This window comes from Hevea brasiliensis, chromosome 4, assembly GCF_030052815.1.
Source record: "Hevea brasiliensis isolate MT/VB/25A 57/8 chromosome 4, ASM3005281v1, whole genome shotgun sequence".
Taxonomy (NCBI): domain Eukaryota; kingdom Viridiplantae; phylum Streptophyta; class Magnoliopsida; order Malpighiales; family Euphorbiaceae; genus Hevea; species Hevea brasiliensis.
In genome coordinates, this window is record NC_079496.1 from 105,042,807 (window position 1) to 105,058,277 (window position 15,471).

General features: G+C 33.9%; 1 protein-coding gene across 1 annotated transcript; it reads right to left on the reverse strand.

The window, feature by feature from the left end:
- Positions 1 to 1,499: 1,499 nt before the first annotated feature.
- LOC131179484 (uncharacterized) lies at positions 1,500 to 2,093 on the reverse strand. The gene has a single exon (XM_058146339.1). The coding sequence runs from the start codon at positions 2,091 to 2,093 to the stop codon at positions 1,500 to 1,502; it is 594 nt and encodes a 197-aa protein (XP_058002322.1).
- Between the last annotated feature and the right edge of the window lie 13,378 nt (positions 2,094 to 15,471).

A 15,471-nucleotide genomic window follows, 5' to 3' on the forward strand; every position in this document is an offset into this window, starting at 1 on the left:
TCTTTTTCTGTAGTTGCGTAGTTGACTTATGTATCATCAAGTTTTTTACTTGCATAGTAGATGGCATGAACTTTCTTGTCCTTTTTTTATTCAAGCACTGCCCCTACTGCGCAATCACTTACATCGCACATTATTTCAAATGGCAGCTCCCAATCTGGTGGTTGCATTATTAGTGCTAAGACAAGGGCTTCTTTCATCCTACAAAATGCAACAAGGCAGCTTTCATCAAAGTCAAAAGGAACATTTTGATCTAGCAAATTTGTTAATGGCTTAGCTATTTTGGAGAAATCCCTTATGAATCTTCTGTAGAAGCCTGCATGCCCCAAAAAGCTTCGCACTTCCTTGACCGATGAGGGTGGTGGAATTTTTTCAATGATCTCTATTTTTCTCTTTTCCACTTCTATTCTTCTTTCTGAAACTAAGTGCCTAAGGACTATGCCCTCTTTCACCATGAAATGATATTTTTCCTAATTAAGAACCTGATTTGATTCTTCACATCTTTAAAACACTTTAGATAGATTAGTTAAGCATTCATCAAAATTGGTTCCATAAACAGAGAAATCATCCATAAAAACTTCCATCATATTTTCAATATAATCAGAAAATATGGCCATCATGCATCTTTAAAAAGTTGTGGGGGTATTACAAAGACCAAAAGGCATTCTTCTATATGCAAATGTTCCATAAGGGCAAGTGAATGTGGTATTTTTTTAGTCCTCAGCGTGAATGGAAATTTGGAAGAATCCAGAATACCCATCTAAATAATAGAAGTAAGAATGTTTAGCTAGCCTCTCTAACATTTGATTTATAAATGGAAGAGGAAAATGGTCTTTTCTAGTGGCACTCTTTAGTTTTCTATAATGAATGCACATTCCCCAACCAGTGACTACCCTAGTAGGGATTAATTCATTATTGTCATTTTTCACCATCGTTGTCCCACCTTTCTTAGGCACTACATGCACTGGACTAACCCATTTGCTATCAAATATTGGGTATATAATACTTGCATCTAATAGTTTTAAAATTTTCTTTTTTACTTCTTCTTTTATGTTAGGGTTCAGTCTCCTTTGGTGTTTAATAGTGGGTTTACTATTCTCTTTCATAGGTATTCTATGCATACAAATGGAAGGGGTGATTCCCTTGAAGTCCTCTATGGTGTACCCTATGGATTTGCTATGGGTCCTAAGTTTCCCCAAGAGTTTTTCCTCTTCTGCAGAATTCAGACTAGCATTTAAAATGATAGGATGTTTAGAATTAGAGTCCAAGAATGCATACCTTAGGGTAGAAGGAAGAGATTTTAATTCTACCTATTTTGTTTCTTCTTGAAGGTTATTCTTGGGTTGCTCTGTCTGTAGATTTTCTACTAGAGGTGCTTGGGCCAAAGGTAGAGGTGGATTTACCTCAAGTAGTTCTATATATGCTGCAATTTCTTTGTTCTCATTCTATACTGTGTGACCATGCACTATACAAGCTTCAAGAGGATCTTCAGGATATCTCTTTTAAAATTCTTCCTCCATCAGCTTGTTTATGATGTCAGCCCTTAAACATTCATCAAGTTTAGACTTTTGCTTTAATGCTTGGAACAGGTTGAATTCTACCTCTTCATCCCCCACTTTGAGAGTTAAATGCCCATTTTTTATGTCTATGATTGCTCCAGCAGTTGCCAAGAAAAGTCTTTCCAATAGTATGAGAAATTGGACATCTTCCTCGATCTCCAGGATAACAAAATCTACTAGAATAAAAAATTTTCTCACCTTGATGGGGATATTTTCTAAGATGCCAACTGGGTACTTGATAGATCTGTCTACTAATTGCAAGGAAATGGTAGTTGGTTTCAGTTCTCCCACATTCAGCTTCTGATATATAGACAAGGGCATTAGGCTCACGCTGGCTCCAAGGTCATAGAGGGCTTTGTTGATATTCATATTACCAATCAAGTATGGTACGGAGAAGCTTCCAGGATCTTTCAATTTCAGAGGCAGCTTATTTTGTAGGATGGCATTACATTCTTCTGTTAGAGTAACTGTCTCATAATCCTCCAGTCTCCTTTTCTTAGAAAGGATTTCCTTTAGAAATTTTGTGTAAGAAGGCATCTGAGATAACGCTTATGTACAAGGAATATTTATGTAGAACTTCTATAAAACCTCTAAAAATTTTCCAAACTATTTATTTAATTTAGCTTTCTGAAATCTCTGAGGAAAAGGTAAGGAGGGCTAGTAAGGTTCTGGTAGTTGCTTTTTCTTCTTCTCTCCATTTTCTTCACTTTCCTCAACTTGCTTCTCTTCTTCCTCTTCTTAAACGTTCGGGTTTCCAAGAGTTTCTTCTTTCTGTTTTTACTTTTCTTTCAGTTCCTGTAATGTTCTCCCACTCCTCAAGGTGACAACTTTGCAATGTTTCTTAGGATTCATTTCAGGTGACTTTCCACCTTGTTTACTTGAAGAACTGGCCTACCGAGAGATCTGATTTTCAAGCATTTTATTGTGGGTGGCTAGTTGATCCATCCTGGAAGCTAGTTGCTTGATCATCTCATTTTGCTGTTGCTATGCTGCTAAAAAGCTCTCTATCATAGACTCCATAGTTAACTTTGATTCTGCCTGTTGAAGTTGAAGAAGTGGTGCTTGTTGCTACATCAAATTTTGTCCTATATTCTGGAAACCTAGTGGTGGTGGCCTATATCCTTGCTATTTGTTTATGGGTTGGTTCTAAGAATTCTGCAACTTGGACCACAAGAAATTTGGGTGATTCCTCCATCTAGGATTATATGTGTCGAAATGTGGGTTATTGAACTGCCTCTGGTTGAAGTTCCCTCCATTGTTCACATAGTTCAATTGCTCTATGGAAGGCTCACTGTAAAGATTGCATTCTGAAGTTGTATGACCTCCCCCACAGCTATCGCAGAACTGGTTACTTGCTCCTATTATGTTGGCCTACATTCTATCAAGTCTTTTGGTGAGTTGGTCAAATTAAGCATTAATCATATTGAGGGCATCCAACTCTATGACCCCTGCTATTTTTCTTGCATCTCGCCTTTCATTTGACCACTCAAAATTATGGTATGTAACACTTTCTAGTAATTCCAAAGCTTTGGCTACCATTTTCTCCATAAGGTCTCCTCTTGCAACTGAGTCAACTGAGTTCCTTATGGATGGTAGCAAACCATTATAGAAATTCTAGACAAGGAGCCAATCTTTTATGCCATGATGGGGACATTCCCTTTGAAGGTCTTTGTATCTCTTCCATGCGTCATAGAGTGACTCTCCTTTTTTTTGCTTGAAGATGTTCAGTTCTAACCTCAATTTTGTTGTTTTTGCAGGTGGAAAGTACCTTGCTAGGAAGGCTTATGAGAGACCTTCCCAATTAGTGAAACTACCAGCTGGTTGAGAGAGCAGCCACTTCCTTGCTTTATCTCTCAATGAGAATGGGAGTGCTTAAAGTCGAATGGCTTGATCCGAAACTCCATTCATCTTGAAAGTATCACATAGAGCGAGAAAGCACTATAGGTGACAGTATGGATCCTCCATAGGTAAGCCTTCAAACTGAGTTTGCTGGATCATCTGGAGCCATGCTAGATTAAGTTCGAAATTATTGGCCTCGATTGTAGGCCTAGTGATGCTGGACTGGTATCTTTGAATATTAGGAGCTCTATAATCCCTTAGGGATCTTTTCCTATTATTGTTATTATCAACCATAATTGAACCTTCAATAGCTTCAGGTTTGACTTCTGGCTCTTGATTTCTTCTTCCTCTCCTGATGGTTCTCAGAGTCTTATCTATTTCAGGATCCAATTCTAGCAATTCTTCTTTAGGTTTGGTTGTTCTGATCATGTACTAATTTCTGTCCTTAAAAGAAGAAAAAAAAAGATAAATAAATCTAAAATAATAAAAGATACAAATGTTTAAATCAACTAAATTGTCTATCGTCTAATATTACTAAACTCCACGACAACGGTGTCAAAAACTTATTTTCCTGATTTTACAACCACAGCAAGTGCACGAATCGCTAACAAGTAATAAAGTGATGAATAGAGTATCGTTCCCACGAGGAGTTAAAGGCGTAAGTACTAAACTGCACAGCAATCTTAACTGTTTAAACTACCAAAAGTTGTGAGCGGGTAAATTCTAAACTAAACAAAGAAATGTTGAGAAAGAAGGTAAGTTTGGAAACTTGAAGAAAATTCTAATTGTGTGAACAATTCTGAAATTTTAGATTTCACACTTTAACTTTGTTATAGGTTTAATCTTACTTTATCATTGAGTATTTGTTTCTTTGATGGAAATTAATCCTAAGGTATCCTAGATATCCTCTCAAGGTATCTAAGATATATTTCAATTAGAGTTAAACCCTACTTTCATTGGTGATTAGTCCTAATCAAAACCCTTTAAGATTTATGATTAATTTTAGAATTCCACAAAGGTCATCAGCCTATCTCTAGGTCAGATTTCCTAGGTTAAATATCATGATTTTCTAATACTAATCTTTACCTTTTAGTTCTTCAATTAGTATTTTAGATCATAGCTAGGTGGGTACCAACACATAGCATGTAATAAGAACATAAGAGATTGAATAAAGGAACAAAACTCAATTCCATTAAATAAAACTCAACATATATCCATAACAAAAGTCAAGAATGTTAGTTTATTAATTCCTGAATTTAAGGAGTTACTCATTCATAGTGAGCTTGAAAAACACAATATAAAAGTAAAAGCACATAAAACCAATCTAAAGATTAAAACCAAAAGAACCCAGGGAGGATTCTACAGCTATGAACTTAAGGAACTTTGGCTAAGAAGTCTGTCCTTGGCATTGATGTGATCCTTCTTCAAGACGGCTAAGGTTCCTTAGGAAGGCTTCTTTCAAAACTCTTCGCTGTGTGCATGTGTGTCTCTCCAAAAAGCTCCCTATTATGCTTTATGTTAGCTTCTATTTATATTAAGGATCCTAGGGTTAAGCTTTAGAGTCCCAAAGGCATTAGAAGTCTAATTGGTGTGCCAAAATAGGAGTTGGAGTCAGATCTAAAAAGTTGCTAAAATGTAGTACACGGCCCGTGTGTCACTACATGACCTAGGGCGTGTAAGTTACTGGAGCTGATGGCTTCTTTCGAATGGAGAACAGTAAGTTACATGGGCCTTGGATGTTTACACAAGTTAACTTACACGGCTAGTGTACTGCAGCTACTCTACTTACTTCTTCAAGCCTTGGCACCAGAAAGTTATATGGGTCTCCAAAGGTTACATGGATCGAGTTACACGGCCCATGTATTGTGGCTTTTCTGCACTTCTTCAAGTTTCACTAGGCAGGAGGTTACACGAGTCTAAGTCTGAGTTTACATGACCCATGTAAGGTGCATCAACAGCTTGCCTTGCTCCTTAAGTTCTTCCAAGCTCCCTCCTTTGCTCTTATGCTTTGAATTTCCTTCAGAATACCTAAAAATATATAAAAAAACATAGATTTTAGCATGCATCAATGAAATTTACAAAAACTAATGAAATAATCAATATGCATGCAATTACATATCTAAATGCAATGAAATATTATACAATTATGCTTGAAAACATCTATATAATACAAGTGCATCATATATATAAAGTTATTCTTTGTTGTTTTATAGGAGAATAATGAAGGTGAGGAGAGCATAATGGACGCTATTTAGATAGCACTTCAAATGGCAATTAGTATTTCTTGTTTTTATTTTTGAGTTTTATAACACTAGTCCATCATTTTAGTATAATTCTACAAGGAAAAATATTATTAGATTTTTTAAATCATTTCAGATTTTATGAATATTCTTTATTTTATATTTTTGTTGCTAAATTTTAAAGTTTCATAAGTTCAAATTTTGTCTTCTTTAGTTATCCCTTATTTAAGGAAAACTATCTAATTTAAATGAAAAAAAAAATCTAAAAATTAAGAACAAATAAAAAAAAACTCCAATGCAAATTATTATAACAAATTGTATATCAATGTAATTTTTGTCACATAAACCTTAAATTTTTAAAATTATTAGTGACAAAAATTTACCATATGGTGACTAATAAAAGGTGGGAGTGAATGGTGATACCCAAATGATAGCGATCAAATTATTCTTGTAATGCCAAGTTTTGTCACTAAAGAAGTTTTCCTTCCTTATTTACTTACCAACAACAAACTTTATATTATTAACAACAGACATAACCCAAATGCAAAAGTATATTTTTGTCATTAATTACCATTAGCAACGATTGTTGTTGCGTCACTAAATAATTTCCCCTCTTGCTTACTTATTAGTGACAAACTTTATGTTATTAATATCAAATATAACCTCATCATAAATATAATCTTTTGTCACTAAGTATAGGTAGCCAGACCATTCATTTGCCATTAAATATATCTTGAACGCTTACCTACTTACTAACATCATATTTTATGTTAACAATGACAAACATAAACTCATCACAACTATAATCTTTTGTCATTAATTATTTTTAGTGACAATATTTGTCTTATCTTTAAAAAATTTCCTCGCTTACATGCTAGCAACAAATTTTTTGTTTTTAGTGACAAAACACTACTCATCACAACTGAAAGATTTTGTCATTAATTGTCATTAGCAACGATCAGTTGTTCATCGCTTATAGTCACTTTCTCGTCTCTCCTTATTGCTTTTAATGTATTACCAATGACAATGAAAATCATTTACAACTAATAAAAACCTCACAAACACATTATTTTGAATGACTTCATCGTAAAAAAATACTAGCAAGGGAGGTATTTGCGATGAGCAACGATAACCCAATATCCATCACTAAAACAATTAGTGATGACATTTAGTTATTAGCGATAAAAACAAGTCATGGGAAATAAGCATTTTTTTTTGTAGTGAATTGTTGCAATTGTTGCCATTTTTTACGCCATTAAGTCTTAAATGGAGTTCCCCATTATAGTTGGTGGTCTAGGTGAAGGAGCGGAAGCATGAAAATTATTAGATTAGAACATTGAATTCAAAATTTTTCTTCTAGGGTCTCATGCATCATACAAGATTCTTTATGTACCTAATTGATTTCAATGTTTAATTGCATATTAAAACACTTTTAATATGTATTAGGATCTACATTTACCATTTAAGATTTTAGAATTAATAAATTAATTCATTAGAACCCTTGATTGATACAAGAATATGTGCACTAACCTTTTGATACACTGTAGATGTGATTGGTACCTTTGTGAAGCACCTAGGACCCCAAATGTTGTCCCTCTAGCTTGTCCACACCAAGATCACCAATGGCAGCCTCTTGAACAACTTCTCAAGCCTTGCCAACTAATTAGAAATTAGGGATTTGACTTTAGAGAGGATGTAGATGTATATAGGACACTAGAAATAATTTCTAGCAATTTTAATTCAAAGAAACTTGGATCATTCTCTTTGAATTGATGAGAGAATATGAAGAGAGGAGAAGAGCATAGAGGTGGCGGCACCAATGAGAGAAAATAAGAAGAGTGACTGATTTTTATTTTCTCATAACATCACATTATATAATTAGGTCATCGCTTAAAACCCTTGCCACATGTTATCACCTGATTGCATCTTAATTTTAATTGACCTAATCACATTAAGCCAAGTGTCAAAGCTATACTTAATCTTGACTTTGATCATCTTACATTATAGGAAGACAAATGACAAATCATGATGCCATGTGTCACAATCTCATGGTGCCACATGTCACCTTGTGAAATGACCAAATTGCCCTTATCTTGTAATTTTGAGTTCTCAACCCAAAATAATTATTTCTCCTCTTCTAATCAATTTATATCAAATATAAATTAATTAATTAATCTCCATTAATTAATTTCTCTCAATTAAATTCATATTTATTTAAACACTTTAAATATAACTTATACTATACATCCAATAACCTAGATTTGGTTTCAAGCCATGCTAGGGACTTTACAATCTTATTGCAAACCAAACCTATTTAATTAATCAATTAAACTCTTTAATTAATAAATTAAATCACATTTAACTTGGTGATTACTTGTGTATGTGTGTGACTTACTAGGCTCATCACTAATTGGCAATGAGATATGGTATTAACTCTTAATATCATCAGAACTCTTTCTCACCATAAATGATTTCTCTAAATCATTTTAGGCATCTCATAGACCATTGTTGACACCTAGCATAGCATGCCATGGCCACCCAATCAGTAAAAAGGAATACCTTTAAATGAACCTATAATCATATGTTATCATGCACTAGAATCTCTCTGTTACAAAATCCCAATCTGAGCTGGAGTCATGGTTTATGTCAAACCCAATTTGCTATGAATATTATGTTCTCTTTTAATTTCAGTTCTTGATTAATTAGATTTTCTTATCAAAAACTCTTTTCTGACTAAATCTATCTGTCCTGGCCAAGAACTTGAAACATCAAGAACAATTAAATGAACATAGGATTTTATCCCTATTTACTTAAGGTAACAGATTCCATCTTGATCAACACCTACCTCCATATATAACAAGTAGGAGCCAATACATGCTCATATACCCATACACAGTACAAGTATGAAAGCAGTATCACACTCAAACCACCTATATACAAGATAACTGTGTTATCTCTGGTCTAAAGATTATATGCACTGATATGATTTATGACAATGCATTGACAAGAGTAAATTCCACGTGCTTGTCATAAATGTCACTGGTTCAGCCTATTTATCATGCATAAGTGCCTATCATGTTTGTTATATGGCATGAGACTCACCATTCTATCTTATTTACATCTCATATAAATAACTTGGGAACAAACATGATTACAATCTTTCTGGATAACTCATGTCCTTATTGTGAAGTATCCTTGATTGTGAACCAATTTATGATACTTTGTGCTAAAAATATTGTCACTCATATTCTTAACAACTTAAGAATAGAATTTCTAACAAAATATCAATGGACCTTTTCTATTACACATAAATACATTATATAAACGGAAAAGTGAAATTGCCTTTTATTAATAAAATATGTACAAAATACATACTAAATGATATGCTCTAGGGCATACTACTAATAATCTACCACTAGCACTAGAGCCATTCATTACAGTATCTCAGACCCATCTTCTCAAGATGTCAGTCTAACTGAGCTTGTAACATAGCCTCAGTGAATGGATCAGCTGGATTTTCAGCTGATGCTATTTTCTGCATGTCTACATCGCCTTGCCCAACTATCTCTCTAATAATGTGGTAATTCCTTTCTACATGTTTGGATTTCTAGTGAGATCAGGGTTCCTTATCCAAACAGCCTCTTTTGTAGCATCTGATGCAGCAATGTACTCAGCCTCTGTAGTAGAATCAGCAGTCGTACGCTGTTTGGAACTCTTCCAACTAACTGCACCTCCATTACAAATGAATACAAACTCAGAGCTAGACTTTCTATCATTGATATCTGATTGGAAATTAGAATCAGTATAATCATCCAATTGCAAGTCACCACCTCTGTAAATCAAGAATAAATCCTTAGTTCTTCTCAAGTACTTAAGAATATTCCTGACAGCTATCCAGTGTTCTAAACCTGGATTGGATTGAAACCTGCTAGTCAAACTAACAACATGTGCGATATCCGGCCTAGTACACATCATTGCATACATCAAACTTTCAATAGCTGAAGCATATGGAATCCTGGCTATTTTATCTCTTTCTTCAGGCGTCTTTGGAGACATCTCTTTAGAAAAGTGGATACCATGTCTTACTGGTAACAATCCTCTCTTGGAATCAAGCATGTTAAACATCTTTAACACCTTTTCCAAACATAGACTTTGGGATAAAGCAATTATTCTTTTCGCTCTATCTCTATAGATGCAAATCCCAAAAATATAGGTTGCCTCCCTTAAGTCTTTCATGGAGAATGTATTTGACAACCATATCTTGACAGTTGTTAATATACCTATGTCATTACCTATCAACAGAATATCATCCATATAAAAGACAAGGAAAGTGATAGCACTATTACTAACCTTCTTATATACACATGGCTCATCCTCTTTTTTTATAAAACCAAATGACTTAATGGCTTCATTAAAATAGATGTTCCAACTCCTTGAAGCTTGTTTCAACCCATAAATGGATCGCTTTAGCTTGCATACCTTGCAACCATCTTGGAATTCAAAACCCCTAGGTTGTTCCATGAAAATGTTTTCTTCAATGTATCCATTGAGGAAAGCTATTTTAACATCCATCTGCCAAATCTCATAATCATAGTATGTAGCTATTGCTAATAGAATCCTAATTGATTTAAGCATGGCAACAGGTGAGAAAGTCTCCTCATAGTCGATTCCTTGCCTTTGGCGAAACCCTTTCGCTACTAGCCTTGCTTTATAGGTCTCTACCTTTCCATCAGAACCAATTTTCTTCTTAAAAACCCATTTATTCCCTATAGGTACAATACCTTCAGGTGGGTCAACAAGATCCCAAACTTGATTCTTATACATGGAATCAATTTCAGATTTCATAGCAACAATCCATTTTGAAGAGTCTATATCTGATATAGCTTCTTCATAGGTAAGTGGATCATCTCCATGATCTACTTCTTCATGAGTAAACAACTCTTGTTCATCTTTATGAAGAAAACCATATCTCACAGGTGGGTGAGATATCCTGGTTGATCTGCGAGGGATAGCTATAGATGCTTCATCAATAGGTGTAGGTTGACTAGATGGATCTATATCCATCTAATCTGTTTATTGGTCAGAATTCTCCAATTCTAACTCTATTTGCCTTCCTTTGCCTCCTTCTTGAACAAACTGTTGTTCAAGAAATGTGGCATCTCTACTTACCACAACCTTTTGTGATGTAGGCAAATAAAAATAAAAATAATATCCAAAACTCTCTTTTGGATATCCAATAAATCGACCTTTTTTTGATCTAGTTTCCAATTTATTAGTGTTTAGCTTTTTGATATAAGCTGGATAACCCCAAATCTTAACATGCTTAAAACTTGATTTTCTTCCATGCCATAACTCATAAGGTATGGAAGATACTGATTTTGATGGAATCTTATTCAGAATATGCAAAGCTGATTCTAATGCAAATCCCCAAAAGGTGATTGACATATCAGTATAGCTCATCATGCTACGTACCATATCTAATAGGGTACGATTTCTCCTTTCAGATACACCATTCAGCTGTGGCGTTCCTAGAGGAGTTAGCTAGGAAACAATGCCATGCTCTTTCAAGTATTCATCAAATTCAGTACTCAAGTATTCACCTCCACGATCTGATTGAAGAGCTTTAATGCTTTTTCCTGTTTGATTTTCTACTTCAGATTTAAATTCTTTGAACTTTTCAAAGGATTCATGTTTATATTTCATCAAATACAAATACCTAAACCTTGATTAATCATCAGTGAAGGTAATAAAATAATGAAAACCGCCTCTAGCCATTTCTTTAAATGGACCACATACATCACTATGTATTGGCTCTAAAATATTTTCAGCTCTTAGTCCTTGTCCAACAAAGGGTGATCTAGTCATTTTGCCTTGAAGGCAGGATTCACAAGTTGGATTAGGTTCAGAATACAATGAGGATAAAATCTCCATTTTCTCCAGTTTTTCAATCCTATCTTCTACAACATGACCTAATCTTAAGTTTCAAATATATTTTGAACTTGAGTTGATTTTCAACATGGCATTGCATTCTTTTAGATTCCTTGCATTAGATTTGTATTTAACATTATTATCTAAATAATAAAGTCCATCATGCGTATAACCCGAACTAACATATTTATTTCCAAAATAAATATTGCAAACATCATTTATGAACTAAAATTCATAACCATCTCTAGTCAAACTAGATATAGAAATGATGTTCTTAAAAGCATCAGGTATATGCAAAACCTTATTTAAATACAAAACATGTCCACACATGTATAAAGATTTAGATCCTATGGCTAAAGCTTCAACAGTTAAGCCATTGCCAACCCAGAGTCTAATATCTTGTTACTGCAAGCTGCTATTACTTGCTATACTCTGGCAGTTTCTATTCCAGTGCCCATCCTTCTGACAGTGAAAACACTTTCCTTTGCCTTTATCAGCTTGGGTCTTCCCTTTTTGTTTGGCTATCTTCTTAGAAGGATCAGGAATTTGAGATTTTTTTTTTCTTATTGCCCTTCTTCTTGTTGGACTTTCCAGCAGAAAAAGATGCAATCAAAGCTACCTCTTTTCCTTTATTACCCGACATATTCTTTTGGGCAATAACAAGCATGTTAAGTAAACCAGCCAAGGTGTATTCCTGCTTAGTCATATGGAAATTTGTCACAAAATTCCCAAATGACTCAGGTAGGGACTGAAGAATCAAATCCGTCTGTAGTTGGAAATTCATGTGAAAGTCAAGATGTTCTAGCTGCTCAATCAGCCGAATCATCTTGTAGACATGATCCCCAACATTATGTCCTTTAGACATCCTCATGCTGAAGAGCTGTCTAGATATCTCATACCTAGCATTTCTACTGTGCTCACCATACAACTCTTGCAAGTGAAGAAGGATCTCACTCGCATATTGCATATTTTCATGTTACTTCTGTAACTCATTACTCATAGAAACAAGCATGAAACACTTGGCTCTCATATCATGCTCCTTCCACTTGTCTTCCTCTTGAGTGGCCTCTGAAGGTAAGGGAACAGGAACCTTTGAGTCTAAAACATATCCAATACGTTCTAAGTTCAAGACGAGTTTTAAATTTCTTAGTCAATCTAAAAAATTAGGTCCCATCAACCTATTGTGATCAAGTATGCTCGCAAGTATATTGGATGGTGGTGGTTGTTGTGTGCTCATTATTATCAAAAGAATAACTGCAAAAAATAACTAGATTAATTAGTAAATTTATCATGTAATTAACCAAAATAATTATGGTCTTTTAATCAAATTGGTCCTCCCACTAACTTAGCGAATCCTACACTTCCAAAGTAGGAAACGGAAATCCTAGTTGGATGGATTTCTAGTGGGTGATTGAATTCTTATAGTCTTATTGATCATCCTCAGGCACATCCATTATTGGAATTACAATAAGCTATAAGTGAGCAACTTCCTGCCCATCACATTTCATGTGAGGTTCAATCCTTTATCTAGCCCCTAATGCTCAAAATCTCAGGCATATCCATTATTGACTTATCTTACATTAGTTAAGTTGATCCCATTGAGCCAGTAAACATGCAAATAATTTTAATGTCCTCAAGCACATCTATTATTGGCTACCAAACCATTTACATATTTACAACATCTCTTGCTTAACAATTATTCTTAAGAAAATCTCTTAAATTAATTACATCATATGCAAGTATTTAAAATTTCTTAAAATAATTGCCTCAATAGATGGCCCATGATATAATTACTTTAATTATATCATTTCCAACTTAATCATTTGTTTGGAAGATTTTGTGGTCGGCTTAATTGCTATTATGGTCTCACTCTGTACATTATCCACTTAGCATGCATATATCATATACTTGCATATATTCCCATACATCTCATGCATACATAGATAAACAATAAATATGGTATGATCATGGACTTTCTAAGGGATTCAATTCTGAGCCACCAAGAATTGAATCAGGGCATTCATAGAAGCATTTCATTCATTCATTTTACAAGAGTTGTTGAAGGAGTACATAATCAATACTTGATCTTGAATTCCTCCCACTGGTCTCACTAATACTCTTGACCTCCTTGATCTTCTTGCAATCGAATTACATAGTAATCCTTGGCATACCAAGGTGAATTTACAAGAACATGGACTTTAAAGCCCTCAAATAAATGAAATTACAATCCAAAATTATTACAACACTTATAATACATGCCACCAAAATAAATTAATTAATTTACAACCCAAAAAAAAATAAAAGAAATAAATCCAATCACATCGGTCTTTTATTGTCTATGATCATCCATCATGCATATTACTATTTAACAATTAAATAAAACATACATACTAAAATTAAATTGAATATCTCATATTCAACTAAAAAATTCATATTTGAGTCTCATTCAACCAAATTTAAAAATTTATATTTGAATCTTATTCAAAACAAATTTAAAAATTCAGATTTGAATCTCATTCAAACAAATTTAAAAATTCAGATTTGAATCTCATTCAAATAAATTTAAAAATTCATATTTGAATCAAAATTTAATTGTGTGAATAAAACTCCTAATTAAATATTTTAATTAGTCATGGGATGGGCCTTAGATCATACAACAATTGCACATTCAAAACCCATATACCTTGCGCACCATTGTGGTGCTCAAACCATGCGCACCATGGAGCACAAACATGATGCCGCCACACTCTTCTATGCAACCAGCAATGAATCAATCAAATTTTGATTAAATCACACAATTAAATCAGATATTAAACAATCTAAATGGCAAATATAGTGGCTCTGATACCAATTGAAGGAGCAGTAGCATGAAAATTATTAGATTAGAACATTGAATTCAAAAATTTTCTTCTAGGATCTAATGCATCATGTAAGATTCTTTATGTACCTAATTGATTTCAATGTTCACTTGCATATTAAATGCTTTTAATATGTATTAGTATCTACATTTTCCATTTAAGATTTTAGAATTAACAAATTAATTCATTAGAACCCTAGATTGATACAAGAATATGTGCACTAACCTTTTGATGCACTGTAGATGTGATTGGTACCTTTGTGAAGCACCTGGGACCCCAAATGTTGTCCCTCTAGCTTGTCCATACCAAGATCACCAATGGCAGCCCCTTGAACAGCTTCTCAAGCCTTGCCAACCAATTAGAAATTAGGGATTTGCCTTTAGAGAGGTTGTAGATGTATATAGGACACTAGAAACAATTTCTAGCAATTTTAATTCAAAGAAACTTGGATCATTCTCTTTGAATTGATGAGAGAATATGAAGAGAGGAGAAAAGCATAGAGGTGGCGACACCAATGAGAGAAAATAAGAAGAGTGACTGATTTTTATTTTCTCATAACATCACATTATATAATTAGGTCATCACTTAAAACCCTTGTCATATGTCATCACCTGATTGCATCTTAATTTTAATTGACCTAATCACATTAAGCCAAGTGTCAAAGCTAGACTTAATCTTGACTTTGATCATCTTGCATGATAGGAAGACAAATGACAAACCATGATGCCATGTGTCACCATCTCATGGTGCCACATGTCACCCTGTGAAATGACCAAATTACGCTTGTGTTGTAATTTTGAGTTTTCAACCCAAAATAATTATTTCTCCTCTTCTAATCAATTTATATCAAATATAAATTAATTAATTAATCTCTATTAATTAATTTCTCTCAATTAAATTCATATTTATTTAAACACTTTAAATATAACTTATACTATACATCCAATAACCTAGATTTGGTTTAAAGCCATGCTAGGGACTTTGCAATCTTATTACAAACCAAACCTATTTAATTAATCAATTAAACTCTTTAATTAATCAATTAAATCA

Excerpts from the sequence above, each read along its gene's own strand:
- LOC131179484 (XM_058146339.1), bottom strand. The coding sequence starts at position 2,093 with ATGCCTTCTTACACAAAATTTCTAAAGGAAATCCTTTCTAAGAAAAGG.